At 38.9% G+C, this 24969-nt stretch overlaps 1 protein-coding gene across 3 annotated transcripts in view; it reads left to right on the forward strand.

Annotated features, from left to right (window-relative positions):
• The window catches only part of BRD7 (bromodomain containing 7), a 39451-nt gene extending 14482 nt beyond the window's left edge, over positions 1-24969 (forward strand). The window contains exons 5-17 of one of the 3 annotated variants that reach the window (XM_043437664.1): positions 2065-2209; positions 6893-7003; positions 12271-12455; positions 13463-13586; positions 14218-14293; positions 17031-17138; positions 17516-17651; positions 19954-20065; positions 21379-21435; positions 23375-23489; positions 23787-23927; positions 24284-24427; positions 24737-24969. In XM_043437664.1, the coding sequence (XP_043293599.1) occupies positions 2065-2209; positions 6893-7003; positions 12271-12455; positions 13463-13586; positions 14218-14293; positions 17031-17138; positions 17516-17651; positions 19954-20065; positions 21379-21435; positions 23375-23489; positions 23787-23927; positions 24284-24427; positions 24737-24792 (1510 nt within the window). In that variant the 3' untranslated portion in view covers positions 24793-24969. Of the gene's footprint in view, positions 1-2064; positions 2210-6892; positions 7004-12270; positions 12456-13462; positions 13587-14217; positions 14294-17030; positions 17139-17515; positions 17652-19953; positions 20066-21378; positions 21436-23374; positions 23490-23783; positions 23928-24283; positions 24428-24736 lie in introns of all 3 variants that reach the window. The other 2 variants (XM_043437661.1, XM_043437663.1) reach the window with 2 other exon arrangements.

Genomic DNA, 24969 nt, shown 5'->3' on the forward strand with positions numbered 1-24969 from the left:
ATTTTGATACCTCAGTTCACTCAATTTAAAGTTTTAGCCCAAAGACATCTACATTATTAGCAGGGGATTCATGGATATAGGGCATGCGTTCATATAGTGAGATTTCTTCTGACTGTGTTGGACTTACATGTCAACCCCAGAACTTATCATCAATATTTTTAAAAATAAAGCTATCTGTATTCAGCATCTATTCAGTTTTGCAGTGAAAATTAGAAATCAGTGACCTGTCTTCCTTTTTGGTGTTAAAGAACAGTTGAGAAACTTACATCTCAAGTCTTTACACTTGAATAAATCATTCATTGCTTGTCCCAAAGGAGTGAACAGGTAAGCATTGAGCATCCCAACTCAATTAGAATTTTTGACTATAAAGTGTTTGGCTACCTTTTAATTTTGTTTCTTGCAGTATAAGCCCGGAATATAAGTTAATGATGTCTATAAGAGAAATCTACTTGTCAGAGTCTCTCTCAGTCTGAGAATGTTCACATTGCTCAGAACATTATGGGAATTAGAACTCAGAGCCATATTTTTATTGAATAGCCTTAGTGATTCTTGATCCTTGAGGCTCAGTGCAAATACTGGAAAAGAATGTAATTGACCAGGTTTAGTAATAGCATCTTTGGTCAAACCAAGTCGGACTCTATATTAAAATGACTAATTTTAGGGAGTGTAGATAATTTGCTCTGAAGAGGTCCTCCAGAGATGCTTCGTGGTGTTATCCAAGTAACTTCTATGGACAGTATGCATTTGGATCTGTAAGTTCCAAACTGGACATTTTTGCTTATTCTCAGTATGTTTTACCCTCACAGCTAGGTGTCCTGCTGGGAAGAACCAAGGCAGATACACACACACCTGCGTTCAGATTCTGACTCTGTATTTTATCAGATTGATGACCTAAAACAAATGATTTGACCTCTGAGCCTCAGTATCCTCATCTCTAAGTGAGGATACCAGCTCCTTGATGGCTTTTGTGAGTGTTAGGTATAAAATACATCAATTCCCTACCACTGTGCCTGGCATGTGGTAAATTTATTTTTTAAATTGCTGCTGCTATTATGACTTTTTAAGCATTTTTAATGCTGTGATTATTTGGAATAAGAAAGCTTTGATATGCCAAATTTCCAGAGAAAAATAACAGTCTAATGAACTAATCATATAGAGCAGTGGTTTTCAACTCTGTCTATCCTGTAAGTACCAAAATTCAACCCTAGAAAAACCAGTGCCTGGACCACTCTTCCTCCCCCAAGAGAGTAGCATGTAGTGGGTCTCGGGTTAGCCTCCCACCACACTAGAATTCTTTTTAAAGCTCCTCTCATGATTCTCGTGCACAGCCAGAGTTAAGAACCTGTGATAGAAAGCACTGGGTCTCAGGTTTGGAGGTACTATGATAATCTTTTTAATGTCCATTTTTTGAGCAGTCCCCTACACACATGATAGAAGCTATACGCATTAATTTAAGAAAATGTATATGGCTGTCCTTTGGTATCCCCAGGGGATTGATTCCAGGAGCCCCCTGGGTACCAGAACCCAGGGGTGCTCAAATGGCAGCGGTCCAGTGAACAGTCAGCTCCTACACCCACATCTGGGAAGCCCTCAGACAGAGGGCCAGCTGTACTCAGGAGGGTACGGCAGCTCTGTGGCCCACTGAGAGGCCAGGCCCCCTTAGAAACCAGGGTGGGAGACTGCAGGTGTGTGCTTCAGTTACTACTTCTGCTTCTTCTCTCTGGTTAATAAACAATACATAGTATTACTCTCCCAGAGTACAAGACATTTTTTAGTTAGTCTAGATTTCTTACTTTGTTTCATCTTTCCCTGTGTTGGAGATGTTGCGAATTAATTAAGCTGCATATTTTAAAAGATTCTGTCTTAAGGGTACAATTTATATGTTAAGCATCTGAACCTTATTAAATAGTTATTAGTCTTTAAAATCATTACTTCAGTTTTTAGTGAAAAACATATTAGCCTGCTACAAATTCTACATCTGAAGGATTTCCTCTGACTTAATACTCCTTGACCAGTAGTTTTGTTTGTAGTAGAAATAAAATTGCTTTTTTCCTGTCTTCACAGAAAAGACCCAAGTGCTTTCTTTTCATTTCCTGTGACTGATTTTATTGCCCCTGGCTACTCCATGATCATTAAACACCCAATGGATTTTAGTACCATGAAAGAAAAGATCAAGAACAATGATTACCAGTCCATAGAAGAACTGAAGGTAACTTATTATTTATGTTGTATTGGAGAATAGACTGAGCTATGCTACAAAGTAACATTTCTATTCAATTGAGAGTCAAACTTTTGGATCCTGTGTATGGGAAGTCTTTGTAGAAATCTGCATGTCTGGTATTCATAATCATTCTCAAGTTTATTTTAATATCCAAAATCTATATTTTTTTTTTTTTGTCTTAGAAAACATATTTGAGCTTGGTGATAGAAAACCAGACAAAATAAGTCATCTGCGGTCTTTAGTATTTTGTGGGTTTTGGTAAAATTTTGAAATTCATGTGTTCTATGAGATATTTTCTCAACCTTTAAAACGAAAATGTTTGATTTTAAATTTCAGATGAATACAGGTAAAATTGATTGTTTTTTAATTGTAGTTGATTTATGAAGTTTTATTGGTTTCAGGTGTATCACAAAGTGATTTGGCTATGTATTTTTTTTTCTATAGATTTTTACAAAATATTGAATAAAGTCAGTATTTTAATGGAAGTTGATTGATTTAGAGTAGCTTCTTTTTCTGTTTCTAGACATGTAAAATAGAGAATAAATTGGCTTGTCGAGAAATACCAAGCAGAAGTTTAATTACATTTTCTAGCTTGGTGAAAGTGAGTTGCTCCCTGAACTCACTTTGGCTGTATTTTTTTAGCATATTTTCTTCAACATTCAGCAATAAGAAATTTTAAAATTACAAATAAAGAACCTACAAGCCACGAAGATGATATATATGTCTAATGTTATAGTTGACGTTTTTCTATCTTTGAATAGCCTTGGTGTATATGCTGGTTTCAGAGTTAAGCTTTTCATTTTAATCACCCTAAGAAAAGGAGCCATGTGTTTTCTTTTTTTTTAATTTGCTCTGTACCAAACCACCACAAATTCAAGTGGTTTAAACAGTGTCTACTCTCAGTTCAGTTCAGTTCAGTTGCTCAGTTGTGTCCGACTCTTTGCAGCCCCATGAACCACAGCACGCCAGGCCTCCCTGTCCATCACCAACTTCTGGAGTTCACCCAAACCCATGTCCATTGAGTCGGTGATGCCATCCAACCATCTCATCCTCTGTCGTCCCCTTCTCCTCCTGCCCTCAATCTTTCCTAGCATCAGGGTCTTTTCCAATGAGTCAGCTCTTCGCATCAGGTGGCCAAAGTATTGGAGTTTCAACTTCAACATCAGTCCTTCCAATGAACACCCAGGACTGATCTCCTTTAGGATGGACTGGTTGGATCTCCTTGCAGTCCAAGGACTCTCAAGAGTCTTCTCCAGCACCACAGTTCAAAAGCATCAATTCTTCGGCACTCAGCTTTCTTCACAGTCCAACTCTCACATCCGTACATGACCACTGGAAAAACCATAGCCTTGACTAGACAGACCTTTGTTGGCAAAGTAATGTCTCTGCTTTTCAATATGCTGTCTAGGTTGATCATAACTTTCCTTCCAGGGAGTAAGCTGGCTGCAGTCACCATCTGCAGTGATTTTGGAGCCCAAAAAAATAAAGTCAGCCACTATTTCCACATCTGTTTGCCATGATGTGATGGGACCAGATGCCATGATCTTAGTTTTCTGAATTTTTGAGCCTTAAGCCAACTTTTTTGCTCTCCTCTTTCACTTTCATCAAGAGGCTCTTTAGTTCCTCTTCACTTTCTGCCATAAGGGTGGTGTCATCTGCATATCTGAGGTTATTGATATTTCTCCCGGCAATCCTGATTCCAGCTTGTGCTTCCTCCAGCACAGCGTTTCTCATGATGTACTCTGCATACAAGTTAAATAAGCAGGGTGACAATATACAGCCTTGACATACTCCTTTTCCTATTTGGAACCAGTCTGTTGTTCCATGTCCAGTTCTAACTCTTGCTTCCTGACCTGCATACAGGTTTCTCAAGAGGCAGGTCAGGTGGTCTGGTATTCCTATCTCTTTCAGAATTTTCCACAGTTTATTGTGATCCACACAGTCAAAGGCTTTGTCATAGTCAATAAAGCAGAAATAGATGTTTTTCTGGAACTCTCTTGCTTTTTCAATGATCCAGCGGATGTTGGCAATTTGATCTCTGGTTCCTCTGCCTTTTATAAATCCAGCTTGAACATCTGGAAGTTCACGGTTCACGTATTCTGCAGCCTGGCTTGGAGAATTTTAAGCATTACTTTACTACCTTTGTTTTTTTTCTGAATGAACATTGTAGTGTTCTCACCTGACCTTAGGGCTAGACCCTAATCATTTATAGAAGGAAAATAAGACAGTAAATGTTATCTTTACTTGGTCTCTTTTTTTTTTATACATATTGATTAGCTGAATTTTATGAATGATACTAGCATTTAGTTCTGTCTTTCCTATCAGTTTGAATGTATATTTCACTCTGAAAAGCCTGAATTATATACTCTTGTATTCAGAGAAACGAAAATTTTTCTCAACTTTTCATCTGGTGAAAATTAAGCTAAAACTGTTTATTTCAGCATGTTTCTGATCTTATTGCTTAATGGAAAATTTTTCAGTTTTTTTCCCTTTCTGTGAATAGTTTTCCTTTGATCTTTCCCTTACAATGACAAGAGAGAGTACAAGTATGCCCACTAAGTGCTTCTGAGCAAATGGTCAAGATTTATCATAATTAAAGTGAACAAGTATTTTTAACTTGGAGTTTTCTGTAGAGCTATATTTTTTTCTCAGGAAAATTCAATAGCCCCATGTAATGTTTAATTAGCTTATCCAACTCATTAAGCTGTTCGAGGGTTTTTGGTTTTTTTTTAATACTTGGAAGTATGCAGAAAGGTCATTCAACTTTATGAACAAACAATTGCCATTACAGAAAAGTCCAGTAAAGTCTAGCACATGACAGTTAAGACTCATGGAATAATAGGGCTTCCCTGGAGCCTCAGTGGTAAAGAACCTGCCCGCCAGTGGAGGAGTGAAAGTGAAAGTCACTCAGTCGTGTCTGACTCTTTGCGACTCCATGGACTATACAGTCATGCAGTTCTCCAGGCCAGACTACTGGAGTGGGTAGCCTTTCCCTTCTCCAGAGGATCTTCCCAACCCAGGGATCGGACAGGAGATGCAGGTTCAATCCCTGATCCTAGAAGATCCCACATGGCGTAGATCAGCTAAGCCTGTGCTCTGTAAGGGGAAGCCACAGCACTAAGGAGTCCATGCATCACAACTGGAGAGTAGCCCCTGCTCACTGCACCTAGAGAAAAGCCCACGCAGCAACAAAGACCCAGCAAGCCAAAAAATATTACTATATAAATAAATAATTTTTTTAAAGATTCATGAAGTAACAGATCAGACCTGTAATCTGTAGAATGATCCAGTACTTTTTCCAGTTATAGGACCAGTGGTCATTTAGTGTAGTAGGCATCTAATTTGTCTCCCCTCATTTGTCTCCCCTTCCCCAAATATATATTTAATAATTTTAATGGAATGGAAGCTTTTCAGAATATCTATGGTAAAGATTCTGAACCTGGGGTCCTTTGGGTAGCCTTGGATGAACCTTTAGAGGGATCAGGAATTTTATAAAATTACAGGAAAATTTTGTGTTCACCTTTATATTACATGTGTGTGCTTGAGGAGTGGATCCATAGCTTTCCTCAGATTCCTAGAGATGATGACTTAACAAAATCCTAACTGATTATAGAGACTTGGCCAAGAACTGAGGATCCACATATACTTCATCTGCGTTAAATTTAATACCAAATTTATTGTGACACTTGACTCAGTCTTCTCATGTACTTTTAAATAATATTCAGTCTACCTATTTTCATTACATTAAATGTTCTGAGCTGTCATCACTAGTTATTAAATAATGGGGCTTAAATGTTTTAAATTCAGAGGAGATTGAGGACCAGATTCTTTTTTGTTGAGTTTTTATCATTTTTATTTAGTAAGGCCTTGGCATAATCACTCTCACATTTATACAGTGTAAAAATTACTTAACCATGGAAATATGCAGTGGAATTGAGTTCCCTAGCACATGTGCATACTTTGAAATTTAAACCAAAAGTACAATTTTGATAGTCTGCCTACTCTGGTTACATGTTGTAAGTCTTTGAAGTTGTATGGTTTATTTCAGGTTGGCATGATATTGCAACATTCTGCAAATTATATTTAGCTTATAATAGTATCCAAACACTTAAAAGAAAATTAGTGTAAATGTTTTGCCATTTTTGCTCAGTTAATTTGACTATGGTAGGAAATATTGTGATGGTAATTTAGCATTGTCCCAGTTTTCAGTCAAGATCCAAAATAAAATATTTACTTCAGTAATGGATAACTGTTTGTTTTTAAACTAAGGATTTTTTAATTAAATGAAATACTCAGTAATTATTAAATGTAAGATAGAAGTATTTTCTAATTCTCTTTGTGTGCAATAAGATTATACTGAAGAAACCCATTTTAAAATTTTATCTCAGAATCTAAAGTTTATGCAGTTACTACAGAATGTTTAAGAATTTGTAAAGGAATGTAGTAGGATGTTTAAATTAATTTAGCAGTATTTGTTTTGTTAGTTTTAAAACTTAATAAATTGCTATTAATGTTGTGTAGTGAACAAAAGGGAAGACAGTGTTTTTTACTGGTTTGTTTTTGTTTGCCTGATGGTGGTTTGGATTTTTTGAGGACCTGCGTGATTTCAGACAGGACAGGAGGGTGCTTGGTTTTGTCTTAATGCATTCCTCCCTGATGTTTTCTCTCCAGGATAACTTCAAACTGATGTGTACTAACGCTATGATTTACAACAAGCCAGAGACGATTTATTATAAAGCTGCGAAAAAGCTGTTGCACTCAGGGATGAAAATTCTTAGCCAGGTAAAGGAAATTCTTCGTCATAAATAATAATTATTATAAAATTTATATTCCTTTGATTTTGGTCATAGTGATACAGATCCAATACAGTTCAGGTTTTATTTTATAGAAAGGTTATATTAAAGTAGGAAATATTAAATGAAAAAAATATTTAACATAGAGAAGAAAATTACAGCAGGAAGATTCTCATTTGGAATTGATACAAATAAATATTGGCCTTCACTTGTAATTATTTTTTTGGAAGCTGTTGAGTTGGTATTCACCAGATAGACTTATATTGACTGAAACAGACATCATCTTGAATTCCAGGACAGGATAGATTACATGAGTTATGAAATCTTTTGGAAAGAAAGCGCCCTATTTCCCTTTGCAGGGGTGGAAGCGAATGTTCTGGTGAAGCACAGAATCTCCTTCAGGTAGAAAGAAAGGAAATAGACAAATGAGCAATCACTCGGAATTGTCTGAAAGCCACCTCCCCACAGGAGCAGATTCTCCCTTGAAGAACAAGAACCAATCTATACATAGTGAAGTGTGTGAGGCGGGAGAAATGTATGCAGAGGACGCATCATTATCATCGTCAAGCGTCATAAGGAGGCTCACACAATAGCTTATTCAAAACAAAGATGCTGTAGATAGTGGCAGAAAGTGACAGGAGTCTCATTGCAGAGCGGTGGTTGATGAAATTGAAGTGATCACTTGCATCTACTGAAAGAGGAGAAGTCACCAGATAAATCATGTCTTATGATGTTTTACTAAACAGCTGTGAATAGATGGAAAATTAACTGAGACAAATCTTATCTTGGCAGTAAGTCAGAAAACTGGGTTCTAGTTTTATCTCTTTTCCACTAACTTGTGGACCTTGGGCCTCTGTTCTTATCTGTAGAGAAGAAGGTTTAATCCGAGGTCTCCAAGATAATTGCTAGCATTAATATGCTGATTTTAGATAAGAGCTAGAGTAGGGAGGATACCAAGAAGAACAAGATAGAATAATTTTGCAAAAAAAGAAATGGGTATGAGGAAGAGAAAGAAATCAGAATCAAGAGCTCAGGCTGAAATTGAGGGAAGCTGGAGGATAGTAGGAAGTTGGAGGCTAGGTGCCTATGGTTTTCCAGCTTTTGTGGTGATCATCTGTATCAGTTTTAAACGTTTAAAGAATTGCCTTGGGGTCCTGATATCTTGGTGTCTGTGTGCTTGGCTCTGAAAGATTCTTAACTGAGGAAAGAAAAACATTTGGATTGATGATCATTCTTGCACTCCTAATATTTAGACAACATCAATTTCCACTCTTTCCTAAAGACTTGGGAAGCTGTAATGTAAGCCAGTTACCCATCTTTGGCAAAATATGCAGAGGAAAGGGAAATATTAAGTGTTTATCCCATCCTTTGCAGAAATACTCAGAATCCAAGACCAAGCCATATTCCAATTTTTTTAACCTGCAAATACTTATTTTTGTATTTGAAGTAAAGGTGCACCCAACAAATGCAATGTTTACTCCAGAATATGCACATTTAATTTTTAGAATAAAGTTTGATTTGCAAACATAATATATCCAAGTAAAATTTTCAACTTTGATTTACCACTGTTTTCTGATCTTAAAATAATGTAGTTAATACAAGATGCAAATGATTCCAGAAGCTCTTGCATTTTATTGGGGGTGGGGTGGCTGGAAGCACAAAAAAAAACTTCTCCACTTTCCCCTTTCTCTCTCTGTTGTCTTCCTTTCTTTCAGATCTCTTCCTGTTGAGGAGCCCTACCCATCCTGTGTTATAGCTTCCTGTTGACTGTTCTCTCCACCCTAGATGGGAGAGATTCTTAGAACAGTGATTTTTAAATGTTTAAATTTAGACCTTCTGAGTTACTCTTTTAAAAGCACATCTCCCAAGAGAGCCCAGCACACCCTTCCATGAATGGTGTCTTTTCAAAAATAACTGGTTTTTAATTCAGTGTAAAAGTTGTAGAGCGGTCATTCATCATTTTTTAGTTATACAAAGATAGTGACGATTAGTAGATGTGTTATTTTTATAAAGAGTGGACATATGAAGATTAACTGTTTTGATCTTCTAAATAAATACTAAATGCTATATTATATATATAGTCACCTTGGATCAGCTGTGCGGTCGAAACACTGTGGGACCTTAGGCAGGCCATGTAACCTTTCTCAACCATTTTCCCATCATGTAAAATGGCATAACAGTAGTACTTACCTCACAGAATTATACCTCATGAGTGAGAGCTCAGTAGGTAAAGGTTCGATACCTATACCTTTAGGTTATAGGTATACTGTTATCCCCTTCTCCAGGGGATTTTCCCAACCCAGGAATCACACCTATCTATAGGTATAGGTATAAGACAATAGGTGTTAGCCACTAATAATAAATGGCAAAGAATCAACCCTTTAGTCATTTGTAAATGGAGAATTGATAAACAGTATGCTGATTTGGAGACATTTTGGTTACAAAAAAGAAAGACATTGCTTTTAAAGTTCAGTTCAGTTGCTCAGTCATGTCCGACTCTTTGTGACCTCATGAACCACAGCATGTCAGGCCTCCCTGTCCATCACCAACTCCCAGAGTTCACTCAAACCCATGTCCATTGAGTCGGTGATGCCATCCAACCATCTCATTCTCTGTCGTACCCTTCTGCCCTCAATCTTTGCCAGTATCAGGGTCTTTTCAAATGAGTCAGCTCTTTGCATCAGGTAGCCAGAGTATTGGAGTTTCAGCTTCAACATTCAGCTTTTAAAGTAAAATTAATTAAACTCAACTTTTTTCCATAACTTGTGTTGAAATTTAGAAAATTCCTTTAATTGAATTATTTGAATTTGATGCACTGTTTTTTCTTTTTTAAGTTTGAAAATATTCCTAATGTAGGTTCTGCTTTATAAAATTCTAGAATGGAAGTTAAAAGGTTACTGAGAACTTTGTGATCCAAGCCCATTCATTTAACCAACACTTACTGAGTACCTTCTATATGCCAGCCTCTGTTTCAGGTATTAGAAGTAAATTAGAAGTAAATGACTTAAGTGACATACACCAGAGGAAACACAAATGGCCACTAAATGCATATAGAAATAATCAAACTAATATTTTTAAGTACATATTAAAATAAGACCTGTTTTTAAAAATCAGTTTCTTTTTTGATCACACCCCTAAGTTCCAGGGATTGAACCTGAGCCACCTGTGGTAGAAGTTCCGAGTCTTAACCACTAGACTGCCGGGAGAGTCCAGTATTATTTTTATTTTTAATGGTACTTATCAGTTTGCCAAGGATTCAGGGAAAATTTAAAACACTGGTGAAATGTTCAAACACTAAAAATTGTTAAAACTTTTCTGGGAAGCAATTTAACAGTAAACATCAAAAGACTTAAAAAAGACTCATTCCCTTTGACCTAGTATTTTTACTCATGTATTAGTCGCTCAGTCGTGGCCAACTCTTTGCGACCTCATGGACTGTAGCCCACCTGGCTTCTCTGTCCATGGGATTCTCCAGGCAAGAATACTGGAGTGGGTTGTCACTTCCTTCTCCAGGGGATTTTCCCAACCCAGGGATCGAACCCAGGTCTGCTGCCTTGTAGGAGATTGTTTACCACTGAGCCACTAGGGAAGCCGTTTTACTCCTCTCATTTATTCAAAGAGAGAGGGATTCCTAGAGATTTTTATTTATAATAGCAGAAACTTGGAAATAAGTTAAATGTTCCATAGGGGGTCATTAATTAAACCATGGCACACACATGGGATAATATACTATACAGTTACTTAAAATATTTTAAAGAATATTTAATGGAACAGAGGGGAGATACAATTTATTAACTGAAAGAAAATTTTCTTGTGCAGTATAATTCTGATTTGCTAATATGTGTAATGCTTAGAAAAATACTAGAATGTTAAATCTGTTAACAGTTTTCCTCTTTAGATAATAAATTAACAAGGTTCTTACTTTCTCCTTTACCCATGTCTTTGTCTGCAATAAAATTTATTACTTAAATAGCTTTGACATTATTTTAAAAATTATGGTGGTTTAGTCGCTAAGTTGTGACCGACTCTTGCAACCCCATGGACTGTAATCTGCCAGGCTCCTCTGTCTATGGGATTCTCCAGGCAAGAATACTGGAGCAGGTTGCCATTTTCTTCTCCAGAGGATCTTCCAGACCCGGGAATCAAACCCAGGTCTCCTGCATTGCAGGCAGCTTCTTTACTGACTGAGCTATGAGGGAAGCCCTCTATATATATACATATTTTATATATTATATATATATAATATATATGTATTTATATGTTATATATGTATTTATATATATCATATATATTTTAATATAATTAAAAATTATAGTGCAATAAAATTAGCAGGGCTCATTTCCTGAGGCTGTCACAGTCTGCACTGCTAACACAAAAGAGGATGATGAGAAAAGGCCCCATCATGAGATCCAAGAAGCCTGGTCTTAGTCCGTGGTTCTGAGACCTTAGTTGGGTCATTTAGCATTTCTGGGCTACATTGTTCTTATCTGAATGACCTCTGGTCCTTTTCAGTTCTAGTTTCTGTTATTCTGTAGAAGTCTTCCCTGCTGTTGCTATGTATCCCTAAGGAGACTACACTCCATATTTTGTCCATTGACAACACAGAATTAAAAGGCAGAGTAGTCACTAGGAACAAGTCTGCCTCTTTAACATTTGTCCAGAAACCACAGGCCCATAAGGGATGCAGTGGAAAATTCAGCACATGTTTCACAGAATAGAAGCAATACTTCTTTGGTTAGAACATTATGCATTCTTAAAAAGAAACTATGCTAGCAGCCTTTTCTTGTTGAGGCGTGTTTTCATACAGGAAAATGCCAGTCCTCAGTGATCATCCCAGGATACCAAAATGTAAGAGATCTTCCAATATTCACATGCTCGTTTTAAAAATCTAATAATTCTTAAATTTCAGAAGATGAACTGTTCTATTAAATATGAAGTTTTAACACACTATTAAACTAAACTTTAAATTTACTACTGCTAAGAATACTTAGTCTTTATTCACATATTCTCTCCTGTGAACTTTTTGATGATGCAGTAAAGTTGCAAAGCATTCTCTTATTTTGGAAATTATCTGAATTGAAGGAATAGACTTTATTTTCCTGGTTCCTAACTATTCTGCTCTGTTGGTAGGGTTACATTTAACTGTTTTTCTTCCCTAGTTAATGACAGGATAAGTGTAAACTCTTATGAGGGAAAATGTGTTACTTTACAAATGAATGACAAATATACAATAAGAATATTGCTGAATATTTTTAGGAGAGAATTCAGAGCCTGAAGCAGAGCATAGACTTCATGGCAGACTTGCAGAAAAGTCGGAAGCAGAGAGACAGGACAGACACCTCGCAGAGTGGGGAGGAGAGCGGCTCCTGGCCAAGAGAGAGGGACGACACTGGAGACGCTGAGGCACAGGGCTTCAAGAGCCCCAATAAGGAGAATAAAAAGTAAAGAATCTTTGAAATATTAAGGTTAAGCTGTCTTCCACGCCAGTAATGGAAGAAAATACAATTCAGGGGCCTTCCTTGGGTCTGTGATTGGTTGGGTTTTGTCAGAGTCCATTTTGATGATTTGACACCCCTTTTCTCATACGAAGCATAGTTTGTCTAAACACAATCCAGAAAATAGTTCTAAATGTCTATTCTGTAGGGAAGTTGTTTTAAAACCAGTAAATAGTCTCGAGGGACTCATGCTGTCAGTGAGTTTATATTAATGGAGCCATTTGTTTAAGAAAAAAGTTGTATATTCATTACCTCATTCCACAAAGGAGTCGAGCCCATACTTAAGCCTAAGCACAGTTAAAGCTGCTTTCTGAACAGATGGGCTGTCACTGAGATGTGTGCATGTTTTCCACTCAATGTCAGCTGGTAGCAGCAGTGTGAACCGCCGTCCTACCAGCCATCAGCTGAGGTGGCCCCACTCAGTTGTGTACGTGTCCATCCCGCTCAACTGCTGCCTACCTATCCTGGCGCCCAGCACCTCACTGTCAGCTCTGGGAGAGGGGGTTAGTTAGCAGGTTGGGACTTCTGCTGTAACAACATGAAGTGAACTTGTGACAGGTTTTTCTTATATTTCTAAGGTTTATACATTGTAGTACATGTTTATTTTAGATTTTATAAGTTGGACTTAAGTGTACCAAATTGTAAAACAAATTGTGCACCCCTCCGCCTTTAAAATATATTTGAGGTAGGGTTTGTTTTTATGAATATACTAAGAAAAATGTTTAAAACAAGTAATACTGGACACAGGGAGGGAACTGACCGACTACTTGGCTTGCCTTAGTGTTTGTGTGTTATTGGGGCCCCTTACCAGGTCACTAGGAGACAACGTTTTAATTGGTATCAGTAGTACAAATTTCTCCACTTTGGTTGTATTCATATTTGGAATTACATTTTAATGTTTTCATCTTATCCTCTTCTTTTTTTTTTTACTTAGTATTAATGTGTGCTTTCAGGAAAGACAAAGATGTGCTTGAAGATAAATTTAAAAGCAATAGTTTAGAAAGAGAGCAGGAGCAGATTGACCGCATCGTTAAGGAATCTGGAGGAAAGCTGACCAGGAGGCTTGTTAATAGTCAGGTGATGGAGCTTTTCCTTTCTTTTCATTACCTACTGATTCAGGTTGTCTGAAACTTTTAGTTTTTAAGTTGCTTGTGTACTTTTAATCCATATCTGCCATAGAGCTCTTCAGGACAGCGCTCACAGAAGAAAAAGTAGTAATATACTTGTTTTTAAAAATACATAATTCATACTATCCTTTGTTACTGGCTAGAAGGGTTTGGGGTTTTTTTTTAAGGGACATTAATGTGTTCAAATGTTGGAAAATGAACCACATACTTTTAAGATTATAAGAAAACATACACGGTCTTTTGAAGTCATGTTGTTTAGCACCTCGGTTCTAAAACCGAATGAATTAATCCATGGCTTTAGGTAAGTCACTTCTCTTCCCTGGTTTTCAGTATACTTTTTTTAAATAGTTTAAACAGAACTTGAGCACCTACACGGCTCTTTTAAAATTCTGAGATTTTCTAACCTTTATTTCTTTAACCCATCAGCACCTGTGTACATATGTGAAAGTTGATATGAGTATGATGATAGCCACCTGTAATATTAGTTTGATTAAACTAAGGTGAGATTTTCTGGTGAGCAACGTACATATGTATTGTATATAAAACTGTTCGTGCCATTTGAATACTTTGGGTCTTTGCAGTGTGAATTTGAAAGGAGAAAGCCAGATGGAACAACAACATTGGGACTTCTCCATCCTGTGGATCCTGTTGTAGGAGGTAGGTTCACAGAATTAGACTGCGCATGAACTTGATGCTAATGTGGCAACTTGGTTAACATTTTAGAGGAGCTTGTTTAACTTTAGAGGAGCTAGTCTGAATATTGATAAACCCAACTATCATCATCCATAAGGAATTTGGCTAGGTATCCTGTATGTCATACTAACAGCTAACCTAACTTTATTTCATCCCAAAATAAGTGCTACAAAATCAAGTTTTCTTTAAAATATAAAGTGCCTAGGACGTCCCTGGCAGTCCAGTGGTTAAGCCTTTGCTTTCCAGTGGAGGGGGTGCGGGTTCAGTCCCTGGTCAGGAAGCTAAGATCACAGATGCCTTGCAGCCAGAAAACCAAAACATAAAACAGAAACAGAACTTAACAGAAACAGAAACTTAAAAATGTGGTCCACATGAAAAAAGACTTAAAACATATCTAAGTTCCTGGATTATCATACCAACCATTAACAAACCCTAAATATTAGGTGGTCATTTCTAGCCCTGGTTTTAAGAGACGGGCACTTTTTGAGATACCTCAAAAAGACTCAGGCAATATCTCAAAACCTTTTAGGGAATAAAATGATTATATGTGCCATGTACTATATTAGTACCTTAATGGTAGTGGAATAATATATAGTAAATGACATTATATCTTTCACTGTGGTTGTTAGAAAGATTGTAAAGGTTAGGAATCACTTTTTTAGAACATCAGTCATACTTTATTTTTTCAAATGATATTTTAATGGAAATAGAATAGGGAATATTTTGAAATTTGATGTAAGAATGGGAAATATGTATCATTTATCTTTGAGGGAATCATGTTGTGATAAGCATGAGAATGTTTATTCTATAAATAACTCTTCCTGCTACCATTAGGAGGGAGATAATTAGGGATACAGAAATGAATAATGACAAAATTCCAGGAATTAGCTTCTAATATTTATTACTTGCAGTGAGGAAGGCACTGTCTTAGGAGCTGGAGGTGGAGCTAGGTGTAAAAGGGAACGAAACAGGAACAGACAGGTCCTTTCCTCTTACATTCTGTGGGATGGGGAAAGAAAAACACACAAGAATCAAGTAAAGAGATGGCAGCCTGTCCACCAGGAATCAGTGCATCAGGGGAACAGAGCAGCAGAGTAGTAACAGTGTCTGGGGGTCAAAGACGGCTTCCTTAAGAGATGTTTAGGTTGATCCCAAGGTGGTGAGTAAGGGATTGGAGAATAACAGGTGTAAAAAAAAAAAAAAAAACCTTGAAGCAGAGAAGAGCTTGATGCCAGCCTGTCAATGTTTTCTTCTAACATTGCAGTACACTCTTGAAATGCTGAAGCAGGAGAACATTGATAGGCTCCTTGACTTAGAAAAAGAAGAACTGGTGCTATGATTTCAAAACAAAACTCTTTTACTTTATATATATTTTTTTTTTTTTTCTTTGAAAAAAAAACACTTATGAGGCCCTGCAGCCACTCCAGGTTGGTGCAGAGGGACAGGCCACACCGGGCCTCGCTGCTCAGGCGGGAGGAGCCGCCCCGCCGTGGCCGTGGCCGTGGCCGTGTGAGCCCACCGCCGCACCCGCCACTGCTGCCACCACTGCTACAACTCGCTCTTTTCGCTCTGGCCCCATTTTTTAATTTTATATGAACTTTTCATAGTAGAATATTTTAGGGTCTTGGGTCATAGAAAATGCCACAGGATTGAGAACATTGCTCTTTCTGATGTATCAGTGATGAAAATTTGGTGATAAGAGATGCAGCTAAGTGGATTTAGGTGAAACTCTTCTTAAAGGCACAAAGATCTGCCCCTTTCTTTGTACCTGGGGTTCTAGTCTGTGCTCTTGGTCTGGTTTTCTGGGTTCCCAACTATTGTAGACATTATCAGTTGCAGCCAACACTGACTTGATCCTCACACTCAACAGCTGCTCCCCCAGGAGCTGCTGTTTAAGGTGGAAGATGCCCCTGTCTGCGTCTCAGCTTCATCCTCCTGGTTGGAGGTACTAGTACCAATTAAGATACCAGATGCTTACCAAGGAAGGAAGATCTTGATTTAGAGGTTTGGAGTTTCTCACAAGTGCTTCTACTTTGTCACACTGATCACATGTGGCAGTAGACTCTATTCCAGGGTGGTCCTGTTACAGAAACCAGAGCTCTTCTTCAGAAGAAAACAATCCTTTCTGTTGGATTTTGTTAGAGACCACGTTCTATCCTGACACCATCCCTCTCTGTTCTTACGCTTACATCACAGATTTCCAAGCATCATTACAGGGCTTCATGCCTGGTTTACTTACGGGCTTTTCGTCTTTAAAGGCTATTCGTCCCTGCACTACAAGTCTGCCTCTTGTAGAGATTAATTTATCCTGAATGTATTACGAGTTCTTGTCTTTAATCAGGGATTTCCGCTTCTGTTACTTGACCTTTTCTACTGGTTTACTTCCATCATCTTAACATTGAAAGGTCCAACTTTTAAATATGTTTTTTAAAGTGAAGTGCAACATGATTATAAAGAATTCCAGGATGCTGCAGAGTATGATGAAAAGGACCAGATTTGGATCCTGGCTACATTCTGCCTTTCTGAACTCAGGTTTTTTTTATTAAAAATAGCTAAAAAAAAAAAAAAAAAGATGGGTATAGTAAGGGCTGCTCGGAGTGAGGTGGATGTCCTGAAGCAGTGCGTGCACAGAAACTCCGCAGAGCACCATGGGGTCACTACCACATGAGCTGTCTCCACCATGCTCACTCTTACGTTTTAGAACCAGGCTATTGTCCTGTGAGACTGGGGATGACAACTGGAAGACTTCAGTCTGGAGTGAATACTTTGCAGGGATTCAAAGAAGATAAAAGAAACAAAGTGACTCCAGGTAAGGCTCCCATGTGGTAGTGTGGTTTTTTTCTCTTCTCATTTTCAAGGAGTTGAGGAAAAGAAGCATAATTACCATTACTTTAACTTTATTTATGGTATTTTTGCAACATTAGATATTTTAAAGAAACTGAAAAATCAGTATTAATATTCAAAATGAGTTTGCTTTCTTGTTTTTCCCCTCCCCATTGTAAGAAAAGATTCACTTGAGTTGTGACTTATAAGTATATACTTTGGAGAAAATAATTTACCTTGGATTTGTTTGCCAGTTAGTGAAGTAGCAAAGTTAGAAGGGAATAATCTTTAATAATTAGAAAAACAGATTGACACACAAGTTAAAGAAGAGTATTGTGGTTCTGTGTGTGTTTTCGTCAACAGTGTTGTACTTGAGTTATGGACCCTACAGCTCTTACGCACCACATTATGACTCCACGTTTGCAAACATCAGCAAGGACGACTCTGACCTGATCTATTCAGCCTACGGGGAAGACCCTGACCTCCCCGGTGACTTCAGGTGAGCTGTCTGTTCACTGGTGCTCGGAGAGCCGCACCGTCCTAAAACACTGATACACACAAGGGATCTGCTGAGAGACCTACAGAGTTAGTCAAATGGTGGGAAATGTGTTCAGGGATTTTTTTAATTGACAATTAAACAGACCCCTAGTTATCATCATTCTTTAATGGAAAGTAAGTATTTTAAAGAAAGCATGTGTCTCCCTAATATTTTCTGGTGTTGGCATCTGCATAATTTTAATTCTTACAAAAATATGTTTTTAAAGATGTCTTGTACTTCCGCTTACTAAAATTCAGGAGCTTGTTGCTTCAGAATGTTGGTGTGCCACCTGCTTCATTGTAACATGTTTCTGCATCAGTGAGTTGTTCCAGATTTGATCACTATGGGGGATCAAATCAAAGTCAAAGCCACTGCACATTTTCCCCAAGATAGGAGGTATGACCTGGTTTGGTCCAAAGCCGACCCCCATCCAAGCCTGTTTGACCTGTCAGGTCCCAGTAGACTCCGGCAGTTACACTCCACCAGCCCTTATCACATGTTTTGTGTTCTTGTTTAGGATGCTGGGTACTTTGCATGCCATCAGCATAATGAGATACCGTCCTGATTTACTGGCATTCTGGCTTGGGTTGGGCTGAGCTTGGGTTATTCCTTCTTGGCGGTGGAATTTTGTAAACTTTCATTATGTGTAAGACTTTAACCCAGTAGATTAACCAGTCTTCTGGTTTTCTGGAAAAGAGGGACTTGTTCACTTTTACATATGTGTGGTTGGTAGTGGTGGTAGTGTTTTTACAAGTGAATGTGTTTTCAGATCAAGCCATTTGTATCCTTTAGACCTCCTCTCACCAGCTTAAATAAATCCTTTCTCGAATATTCATCTATGCATTCCACATACAGGTATTGCTGGGGTACCGTGTTTTCCAGGCATTCTTCTAGAGACTGGGGATTCTGCAGGGAAACAGTACTGACACAGACTCATGCCTGATGTCAGGTGGTGATATGTGTTTTGAAGAAAAGGAATATAGGGAGTGCTAGGGTTGGGAGAGGAGCGCTGTTTCAAATAGTCAAGAAAGACTTTGCTGAATGAACACTGAGCAAAAACTGAAGGTGGTAAAGAAGGAAACGTTGCTGTTGTCTGAAAGAATATTCCAGCCAGTGGAATAGCTGGGCAAAGGCCCTGAGGTGGGAACCTGCCTGAAACATTTAAAGACCAAGAAGAGCAGTAGAGGGCAGAAAGAGTGCAGGGGAAATAGCAGGTGGGCGTAGATCTTTGTAAGAACTTGGAGTTTTATTCTAAGTGAGATGGGAAGATATTGGTGGCTTTTGAGCAGAGTGACCAAGTCTGGCTTATAATTTTTAAAAGATCATTTGGCTACTGTATGGGAAACAGATTATAGGGGACAAGGGAAGACACAGGGGATCTGCTGTCATAATCCAGTCATCTGAACTGAACTGAAGGGGTGGAGGCTGAGGTGCCGAGATGGGATCAGGAGTTAGCCTAAGTAGGATTTCTTGAGTCACTGAAGTGGGGTGTGAGAGAGCAAAGTCATGGACAATTCCAGGGTTTTAGATGAAGCCTAGAAGATGGCATTGCTGTTACTAAGAGGGAAGATTTTAGAAGGACTACTTCAGGAGGAAGATCCAGCAGTTCAATTTTGGACATTATGAGGCTATTTGACCTCCAAATGGAGCTGCCAAAGAGTGTGGTCCAATCTGGAGGTGTAACTTTGAGAATGTTCTAGTACATACAAGGGGCTTCCCTTGTGGCTCAGCTGGTGAAGAATCTACCTGCAATGCAGGAGACCTGGGTTTGATCCCTGGGTTGGAAAGATCCCCTGGAGAAGGGAAAGGCTACCCACTCCAGTATTCTGGCCTGGAGTATTCCATGGACAGTATAGTCTGTGGGGTCGCAAAGAGTCGGACACGACTGAGCGACTTTCACTTTCACTAGTACATACAAGGGCCCTGAGGCAAATACAATCACCTTAGGGAAGGAGTGAAAGAGAGAAGCAAAGAATTCCACTGACTGAGCCCTCGTCCCCTCCATCACTGAGATCTTATTTTTCTTTGAACTTTTCCCCAGGAGCATTTCCTTTTCATGATGTTCTTGATATTGCTTAGTTCTCTCATGATGATAAATCTATCACTGGTAAATATGTAAATATAATTGTGTTCTGTCTTGATGGAAAGTTTCACATCATGGGCGTAAGTTAAAGACATCTAATTAAGTAGCTGGCTGTAACAGGAAGAAAACATCAGTGGAGATCATTTATATGAAAGTGACTTTCCCAACACTGTTTTTCAGCATCCATGAGTTTTTGGCCACATGCCAAGATTATCCATATGTTATGGCAGATAGTTTACTGGATGTTTTAACAAAAGGAGGACATTCTAGAACCCTGCAGGAGTCCGAGACGGTAAGAATGCTGCTAAAGTAATAGGGTGATTTATCATTGGTCCTCAAGTGTTAGTCATCAGTGTTATGAAACCATGGGATTAACCAGTGTGGCAGCTGAACTCCATTCCACTGAAAAGACAGCCCAGCCCGGGTGGAGCCCATGGGTGGAGGACAATGAACGGAAACAAGTAACTCGGCTACCAGGATCTGTGAGGGCCAGATGATTGTCATTATCTCCTCATCTTGGAAATGTAGAAATCAAAAATGGGGGTTACAACCCAGAAATCAGCTCTTGTTATGTACCCGAACAAAAAAAGGAAGTCTGGCTCACCGGCTTGACACTGAGTTGACTAAAGTGATAGGGAATGTCCTTTTCCTTATTCTGTAGTAATAATACAGTGGTGGAGCCTCAAGTAAAAAAGTAAAAAGCTTCCTCATTGCTGTCTTTTGTTAACACTTGTAAATTAGCTCCAGTTCAGTTGGACATAGTTCATAATCCGGGGTAATTCAGAGACTTGACTCAAAGATGAGAACCAGAAAATGTCCGTTCAGGGGAGAGGAGAGCTGATCTCCAGAAAGTCCATGTCAACATGGATAGAGCAGCCCCGTATCTGCTGGGGCTTCTGACTCTTCCTGGCGGCCGGGGCTGCACTCGCTGTGTTCTCTGCCTTCACTGCACCTGTGGCTGCTGGTCCTGGGTGACCTGTCAGCACAGCTGAGTCAGTGCCTGACGTCCAGTGAGAACTGCTGTACAGTCTTGTATCTTAGCACAAAACTGCTTTCTTTACATCACCTAAAAAACCATTCAGCTTTACATCAGTTCAGAAATATTTTTACTGTATACTTCGCATCAGTTAATCTGAATTAATGAAAGGTCTTGAACTAAAATCACTTATCTTTCATTTGGTTGATACAGCAGTATATTTCAAATTTAAAATTTCTCTGCCCTTTGATCTAACAGTTTCTCTTAGAATTTATACTAGAAAATAAGATAGGAGTTATATGTAAGGAATACAGTTTTTATTATTTTTTAAAACTAGAAATCGGTTAAATAAATCCCAGTATAACCTTTCAAGAGAAGATAACAGATCATCGTTGATTTTTGCACATGATACATGTGTTGTTTACATATGCATTATCTCTGAAGACTAGGATTATGGAAAGTTTTCACCTTCTCTGTAGCATTTGAATATTTTATACACATCTGATGCTGTTTGAGAATATTGCCTCTTTTCATGCAGAATACACCAGGAGTTCTCCTGTCTTCTGTTTGTCAGAGATTTTAGCCACCTGATGTTTTCTTTAATAAAGTGTGTTTCTTTATCCTTATAGTCATCTCCTGAAGATGAAGGCCAGACTAGGATCCTTGACACAGCAAAAGAAATGGAGGTGAATATATTTCATTTCTTTACAAGAAATATTTAAATGGCAAAGAAGCGAAAAAGCCTAAATGGTACAGCTTTTATTTTAAAAGCAAAATATTTATTGAGTATCTCCTGAAATCAAAGAACTTTTTTTGCCTGTGGAGAAGGGAGCAGCAGTAAGTGCAGTAGACAAGCATGTAAACAAGGGAGCCAAAGCCAGTTACTGTAAAGCATAAGTGTACATGTTGTGGGAGCGCAGGCTGGGGGAGCTAGCTGCTTTGTACAGTTGGTGAGGTCCTCACAGAGAGGCTTCCAGATGAACTGGGTCTAGAAAGATGAACAGGGTTCTCCCAGCACAGGACCAGGTGTATGAAGTGGGTAGTTATGTCATTAACTCAGATTAATGACATAATCTGAGCAGGCAGGGCAAGAGAGCACCCAAGAAGTGAGTGACCACAGGGTACCAGGAGAGAGGAGGATCAGATGACAAGCTGTATATGCAGTGCTAAGAAGTTGAGATTTTCTCCTCAAAGACTGCCATGATTAGATGTGGAGGAGAAGGGGGTGCTGGAGGGAGCGGACCAGTGAAAAGCCATGGGACTTAAGCTAGTTGTTTTTTGCTTAGATAACAATGTAATGGAAGAGAATGAAGATGTGCAATAAAGAAAAATACAGTAGGACTAAAATTGATAGGGCCTGATGCACGAGGTAGATACTAGCATTGTTAGCTCTGTCAGAGGGACAGGAAAAGGAGCACACCTTCAGCAGGAAGGAAGTATCATCTGGTTTCGGGGCTGGTGAGTGTGGTTTGGGACATCACTGGAGGGGTGCTGATCTAGAGGTCATTAGTGTCAAAGTGGAATTGTTGTAGGTATTAAGTGAATGAGATTGTCCAGGCAGAACACATAGACAGGAAAAGGCCAAAGAACCTTGGAAAGACCAATAGTTAAGGTAGGAAAAGCATGGAAGAGTCATGCAGGAAAGAGTCCAGCAGTGTCAGATGCCATACAGAAGCCCTGTAGGACAGGTATCATTTGTAACCTTAATCAGAGTAATTTCAGTAAAATGGTGGGGACAAGATAAAGATACCATGAGTTACATGACTTAGATCAGAGAGTTGTAAGCCTTTTGACAGGAAAGAAAACTTGAAGATGGAAGATCAAGTAAAGATAGATGCAAATGTAGATGGTACTTAAAAATTCATGTCACTTTCCAAGAAAGATGAGCCAGGCAAGGTCATGTACGTGAACAGGTAAGAATGAAGGAAAGCTGGCGAATGGGAAGGAAAGCTGGGTGAGAAGTGTATTAAGTCGAGTTGTAAGGGCCCAGCTGAGATGGCAGGCCCAAGTATGTACTGATAAGGTTTTCTCCACCACACTTAGCCCGCGTATCTGAGCTCAGAGTGCAATACTAGAGTATAAATGGAACCATTAACTTTGGGTTACTCACTGTCACGGTTGATCATTTCCTAAAAACCAGTGTTGCGGTTATGGAAATTCTGAGTCTTGAGATTCCAAAAATAAAACTACCCATTTTAGGATTTTGTTTCTCCCATGCAATACTAACAGCCTGAATTGAGGCCCAGAGGAGAACCCAGGAAGTATCTTACGTTCAAGTTCTACCATGAGGGAGTGCCAGTGTATGGACTAAAACATTGCCTGTGAACCTCAGAAACCACAGTACCGTCACAGTCACCGCAAGTGCAGTGACAAGGCCTTTATCGTTAAGAGTGGTGATGAAACAAGTAACACAGTGTTTAAAACACACCATTCCATTACCAAGAAGTGTGAACTTACGGACACGTCCGCCAGGATTTAGGAACGGCGTTTTAAAGGTTTTTAAGGCATCAGAATTATAGCTCTAAATAAGTGAAATAACTTGGCTTATAAACACAAGCCGTCTTAACTGACTTCTCATTCTAGCACTGTCAGGGCTCAGCAAGCTCAGATAATTTTTTTTTAAAGCAGGTTACAGAAGTTGAACTAACAGGGCGTTTAGACTCCAGTAATCAAGATAAGCTCACAGCACTGAAAGCAGTAACACACTTCGGAGCTCCAGTTGAAGTCTTTGACTCTGAAGGTGAGTGTCTCCAGAGGATTTGAAGGAAACACTTCCTGACACAGGCAGTTAAGATGTAACGTCAGAGCAGCACAGGCTAGCATAGCCATTCACTGCGGGAACATGGTGACTGGCCAAGTTCAGTGAGCAGTAAAGTGTGCCTGTGGTGGTGATTTCATTTAGGGGGGATTACTCCTTTGAGGAGAGACGACTAACCAATAAGTGGCAAAACCCCAGAGCACAGTCCTCAGTTTATTGCACAGGATCAGATACAAGTATGTCCATATTGTCCTTAATAAGTTATTTTTCTCACAGAAGCTGAAGTGTTCCAGAGGAAACTTGATGAGACCACCAAACTGCTCAGAGAGCTCCAGGAAGCCCAAAATGAGCGTCTGAGCACCAGACCCCCTCCCAACATGATCTGTCTCTTGGGTCCGTCATACAGAGAAATGCATCTCGGTATGTGGTGCCTCTTAGAATCTGAGCCACCAGGGCAGCCCAGGAATACTGGAGTGGTAGTCTATCCCTTCTCCAGGGGATCTTCCCAACCCCAGGAATGGAACCGGCTCTCCTGCATTGCAGGCTGGTTCTTTACCACCTGAGCTACCAGGGAATCCCCTGGTTGGGGAAGCAAGCTGCTTAAAGGGAGCATTTCTGAGTAGTGGTACCACTATCAAGTAACACTGAAGGGAACACCATGGACAGTTCATTTTCTGTATTCATGTTTATTGGGCTTTTTTTTTTTTAAGTTATCTAAAGGAATCACATGTCAGTACCTTGAACTCTCTTTATGTTGTTGTTTTTTTTACCCCTAGCTGAACAAGTGACCAATAACCTGAAAGAACTTGCACAGCAAGTAACTCCAGGCGATATTGTAAGCACATACGGACTCCGAAAAGCGATGGGAATTTCCGTCCCCTCCCCGGGCATTGAAAACCACCTTGTCGATCTGACAGAAGGTACGTGCCTGTGTCTCTGGGAGCGTGGAGGGCTCGGCAACATCAGGCCTCTCCCTCCAGGAACATCTGAAAGGTGTCTCTGATGCTAACCTGTGAACTAGTCGAGTTTTCTTTCCATCTTGTCTAAGGAATAAAGACCTCACACATTTGTGAAAAAAAAAAAAAAAACTATAGTGATATACCTACCTAGTCTTTAACCTTGAACATAGTGAAGAAGGGCTGTCAACAGTTACTTTTTTTACTATCACATCCCCTTTTTAATTAAAAGGAAAAAAGGTGCTAAATAGTGTTTGGTTTTTTTTTTTTCAGATTTTGAAGAACCTAAAAAGACTGATGTTACTGAGTGTGAACCTGATGGAATTTGAAGCTATCTGGTATTTGATTATATATTATGTATATATTTTTTTCATTAACTTGGAAATGCTTTTCAGAAGATATTAAATATTTGTAAATTGTGTTTTTAATTAAACTTTGGAACAGTTAATTTTAATGTTCCAGAGATTGAACTTCTCTTAGGTAATAAAGCTAAGCCTGGACTATGA

The sequence above is a fragment of the Cervus canadensis genome, chromosome 18 (assembly GCF_019320065.1).
Source record: "Cervus canadensis isolate Bull #8, Minnesota chromosome 18, ASM1932006v1, whole genome shotgun sequence".
Classification (NCBI taxonomy): Eukaryota; Metazoa; Chordata; class Mammalia; order Artiodactyla; family Cervidae; genus Cervus; species Cervus canadensis.